This window comes from Oryzias melastigma, linkage group LG20, assembly GCF_002922805.2.
Source record: "Oryzias melastigma strain HK-1 linkage group LG20, ASM292280v2, whole genome shotgun sequence".
NCBI lineage: Eukaryota > Metazoa > Chordata > Actinopteri > Beloniformes > Adrianichthyidae > Oryzias > Oryzias melastigma.
The window spans coordinates 5,838,076-5,843,065 of NC_050531.1; the positions used below are offsets into that span (position 1 = coordinate 5,838,076).

The 4,990-nt window shown below is 35.6% G+C and overlaps 1 protein-coding gene across 3 annotated transcripts in view; it reads right to left on the minus strand.

Annotated features, from left to right (window-relative positions):
* Positions 1-4,990, minus strand: part of LOC112151468 (nucleolar protein dao-5) — a 16,613-nt gene that overhangs the window by 4,261 nt on the left and 7,362 nt on the right. For 2 of the 3 annotated variants that reach the window (XM_024280432.2, XM_036217421.1), the window contains exons 6-8: positions 3,316-3,380; positions 3,131-3,237; positions 2,904-3,047 (exon numbers count right to left, since the gene is read on the minus strand). In XM_024280432.2, the coding sequence (XP_024136200.1) occupies positions 2,904-3,047; positions 3,131-3,237; positions 3,316-3,380 (316 nt within the window). Of the gene's footprint in view, positions 1-2,903; positions 3,048-3,130; positions 3,238-3,315; positions 3,381-4,789; positions 4,987-4,990 lie in introns of all 3 variants that reach the window. The other variant, XM_024280433.2, reaches the window with a different exon arrangement.

Sequence of the window (4,990 nt, forward strand, 5' to 3'; positions counted from 1 at the left end):
TTTTTACAAAAAGCGGACTATCTAAAGCGCGGTGCATCACGTTGTCATGGTAACAGCTCCGAACTGCTTTTGCTATTTCCTCTCCGAGGAAAGCAATTATTACGAGAAGATAAATAAAACAAAAAGTTTTCCTTTCTTTTTTTAAAGAAACAAAGTCTAAATAGATCAATTCCTCCAGCGTCATGTCCTTGTCACCAAACAGATTAAACGCGCGTCTCTTCTGTCTCGCTGTTGTCATAAACTGTGGAATAAAGTATATACAGTATGTATTATGATATTAATGAGAAGGCTGTAGTCTACATTTTTTTGATTCCTCAGAAAAGTGTTCCAACTGTTTTTTGTGTTTTTAATTCGAACATTGATGTTTTTTTTGTTTTTTTTAATTGTTTGAGGTTGGTGTAAAATAAAAGTCTATTATAGTGAAAAAAACGTAATTTTTTTTGTTGCATTTTCATCTTTTACTGCACCATTATGCCACAAATTTAAATGAAAATACTTTAGAATGAGGCAATTATATGGTTAAAAATAATAGCAATAAAAAAAATTAGATTAAATTCCCCAAAAAAATGAATTGCTTGACAGCACTAGTTTTTACATGTTTAAACAGCAAGCAAAGCAGTAGACGAGCCTCTTTTAATAGCTGACATTAAGAAATAAACACAGGTAGACGTTAAAGTTTAACAGACCCAACACTGATTTGACTTTATGAGTCAGACTTTAAGTTCTGATTCGTCAACAATGATCTCGGAAGCACGTGTTCCTGTTTTTCTTGTAGGACAACTCTTCTCTGGATGTTTTTCATGGAACTTTTTTTAAAACGGTATAACACAACCCCCCCCAGTCACTGGTGGATATTCAGGGCGAGTGGGAAATTTTCCCTCATAAAACCTCATGCTTCCCCTTTTCCTTTGAGCTGGACGGAAAGGAGGAAACGGGAGAGATTCTGGTGGGAAGCGGAAGAAGTTTCTGCATTTCTATGAAGCATGAAACGTCTTTGAACAACTAAAAGGAAATGAGGATTCACTGAAGTTTTTGTCTTTTTAAAAAACAAATGAATTAAAGGGATTTGATGAGTGTAGCTACACTAAAAAATAAAAAAAATAGACAAAAATACAACCTTTTCTTTTGCAGTTGTTGGTGGAAGCTGTACGGATTTGGTTATGGACTATTAACCACAAAATGACGACATAAAACCGATTTAGTCTCTGCATCTTAGTGCAGGAAAGGGAGAGGATACAGTATATTTTTGGCTTCTGTACATATATATTCTAAAACATAAATTGTAGTTTATTAATCTGTTTTGAATAAATCCATTAAAGTTCCTTCATTTTCTTGATAAAATAGCATCTAAAATAAAGTATTTACTTCATAAACTGATCAACTGAATCAGATTTCATATTTTAGATTTAAAAAAATTCAAAAGTTTGATTTATTTGCTATTTTTCTGGAAGAACTCATCTTTATTTACATTTACGACTGCAAAGAATTGTGGGATTGAGCTGCTCTTTCTACGGAACCTCTCAAATAATAAGGAAACATCCTTTTGTTTTTAACTGAAACTGAACCTAAGTATGGAAGGAGTTTATTCAGAACGGATTCTTCCTCAACGAGTACTGGAACAACCCCACAGTTTCAACAAAGTATTTATGTGTAAACATCTAATAAAAGAACGCCACCATGCTCTTACAAAGTCGGTAAATAAACCCTTCGCTTTTGGGGAAATCCCAAAATGAATCATCGTTTACTGTAAAAACAGATCTGAAAAGGCAAAAATGTTCCAGTATTTGCATTAAATGTGTCAAAAATTTAACTGAAATGTATCAAAGCTATAAATCTGACTGTAAAGATGGAAAATCTGCTTCCATAACTGTGTGAACGAGAGGATTCATCTTCATCCTGAAGCACACTTACACTAGGATAAAGAAGTGTTTAAAGATAAAATAAATACAAAATACCTAAATGTAGATCATTAAATGTGCCTGCAGCAAGGCTACCACAATTAGTCGATTAGTTGTGACTAATTCGTTTTTTTTTATCTCAAAACTACGGTGCGCACTTTCTAATGTCTGCTTTTGTCTTTGACACACGTGCGCAGTAGTGTTAATCCGGGTCAATAGTGATGTCACAGGAAGTTATAGGAAGTCTTGAGTACTGAACTATCGTCCAAATTAATAATAATAATAATATTTTATTTATATGCCGCCTTTCTGGACACCCAAGCTCGCCTTACAGGTAGAAACAAAACATAATGCACAGCTTAAAAATGATCCACCAAATGCGTATGGCCCGAACCGTGTATGGACCACGGATTATCCGTGATCAGTTACACCCCTAAAATCACAATTTTGATTGCGTTGTCATCACCGTCCGTATGTTTTACGGAGAAAAGCGCCCAAACCTCTTTTGTTCGTCCTTTTTCTGCTTTTATTTACAATTAAAACCGGATTTGAGGGGAAGTTAATGGCTTCATTTTAATGTGCTAATTAAGACACAGCGCCACTCGCCCTTAGTGGTGGAGGTGTGTAACTGCAGTTACAAATGAAAAGGATTGCGGCTTGGGAAAAATAAACAAAAAAGTGTTGTTTTCTAGGACATAGTTGCTGCAGAGCGGCAGAGGTTCATCAGAAGTCCCTCTCTGAGTTGTGGGCTGGACTTCTTAAACATTATTTGCAAAAAAAAATATCTAAATTTTTTCGATGTATGTCCTCTATCACGAGATAAAGATCATGTTAAAAAAACACATTTTTTTTGGAATGAGTCTATAAATTGTAGAAGTTATGAATGTTTTTAGAAATCCCCCCAACCAGCCAAACTTTTTAGAAGTTTTTTTACTTTATCAGTTTTACAACAAACCTGTTGTTCCTCTGTGACACCAGATAAGGCAGATTTTCTTGAGCATTTACCATGGTGGCGTCGTCCTCTTGCAGCCACGCGGGCAGGTGCGTGCTTTGGGACAACACCTGGAACAGCGTGGCTCTGAGGGCGCAGTAGTTGTCGCCCCGAACTCTCCTTAAGCTGCCGAACTTCTGGGACATCTCTTTGTAACCCTGCAGCGGAACAGAAAGCTTCTCCGTAAACACAAACCAAACCACAAGGTTTCACCTGAAACTGCTTCCAAGTGGCGCCGAACCTTTTTAATGAGAGCGCTTTTGGCGGTGTTCCCCTTCCACTCCCTCTCGCTGTAGAACAAAACGTCCACAGCCGGAGACAGGCTGCACCGTTCCTCCGACTTGAAAACTGAGAGGACACAGAGCAGAAGTGGTTACCCAGCGAAAGGAGAGACGGTTCGTAGGACTTCTGGTTCAGGATCTTTACTTTCTAAATCAGAGGATTCCACTGATGGAGACAGCTCCTCTTCTCCTCTGTAAAGATCTTCTTCACTGAAGGAGACAAAAACACGTCAAGACTGCATTAAACTGTTTTAACCAGTTATTTAATCATATAAATGTGTAAAAGCTCAATCATACGTTGTATTTCTAATAGGAGACACTAAAACAACTCCTATGGGACATATATAATAAATATGAATTAATTGAATAGAATTGTATTTAGAAAGTTAAATGTGTTCATAAAATCCATCTTTTGATTTAGTTGTTTTCATTTTTTTAAACAAAAAGCTGCTTTAAAATAAGTTTTGTAATTTAAGAATCCACATTTTTATTAACAAAAGTTAAATTTTCTGTTCGATTCACTTAAGCATGAACAATTTTTCTAAAAAAACAGCAAAAATTAAAATTTGACAAGTAATTCAACGTTTGATTGAGTTGGGCTACATAAAAACTCAATTCAGAAATCAAATAACTAATCTAAAAAGAAATAAAATTGAAGAAATAATCTTAAAGTTTTATTTTTTTCTGGAATTCTGAAAATATACAAACAAAAAAAAAAAAACACTAAATTTGATTACTTTTGCTCCTAATTTTTGAATTCAAAAAATATTATTGTTCATATTATCTGTGTTTTTACACAGTACCAGAACCAACTTAGCACTGATTTTCAGTTAAGTTCTTAAAAATAATTAATATTTATATAATAAATAATTAATTTTAATAATAAAAATAATGATTTAAATTAATATCCACCTTGGCAGCATTTTAAATCGATATCGTCAAATGAAGTATCGCGATATTTCTCTGAATCGATATTTTCTTACACCCCGAGTCTTTAAAATATCTCTTCTTGTTTAAACTTCCTCATAAAAACAATAAATGCTGACATCCGTACTTGGAGACGGTCCAAACAAACCTTATAAGCAAATCTGTGTAACCTTTATTCGACTCAAACACGCTGACAATAAGAGTTTACAATAAGCAGTGACGGAAACGTCCGCGTTGACGTAAAAAAAGGTCAGATACGGCATCGGATGACAAATCCTGACTGTGGAGTATTTTTAACAGAAACGCTGAATAATCCTGATCTAACATGGATAAAAAGAGCAGAATTTGAAGTGAAAGCTGCTAACTAACAAGCTAATGAGGGTTTCTGCTGAATAATAAAACCACAAGTGCGTCTGATGAGCCATTGCGTTACATGACTAAACAACAAAAACCCCAAATTGAATTATTTTTTTAGCTATTAGTTTCATTTTCTGTTATCTACCGAAAAAACCTGAAAAAAATATATATTTTTGCTTAAATTGAACCAATTTTCTTAAAACATCTGATGAATCAGTAAACTAATAGGTTTCTCCTCTACGTTGCCATGGCGATTTGGCAGCTTCGGTGTGAAGCTAAAGTTAGCCGCTTCTCTTATATTTCAGTGTCCATCTGTAATGAAGAAAACATGATACCTGCTTCCCAGACCAGCTTCTGTCCCTGCAGCAGGTCCGGCTTCGGCTGTTCCGTGGGAGCTTCCTTCCAGCTGCTCTTCATCCTCAGTCACCTCAGCCTGAAGACGATCCGTCTCCTCATCCTCCTTTTCTTCATCCTTCTCTGCTTTGTCCATTTCCTGCGTTTTGGGGAGCTTTTCTTCCTCGGCATCCTGTTCCTCT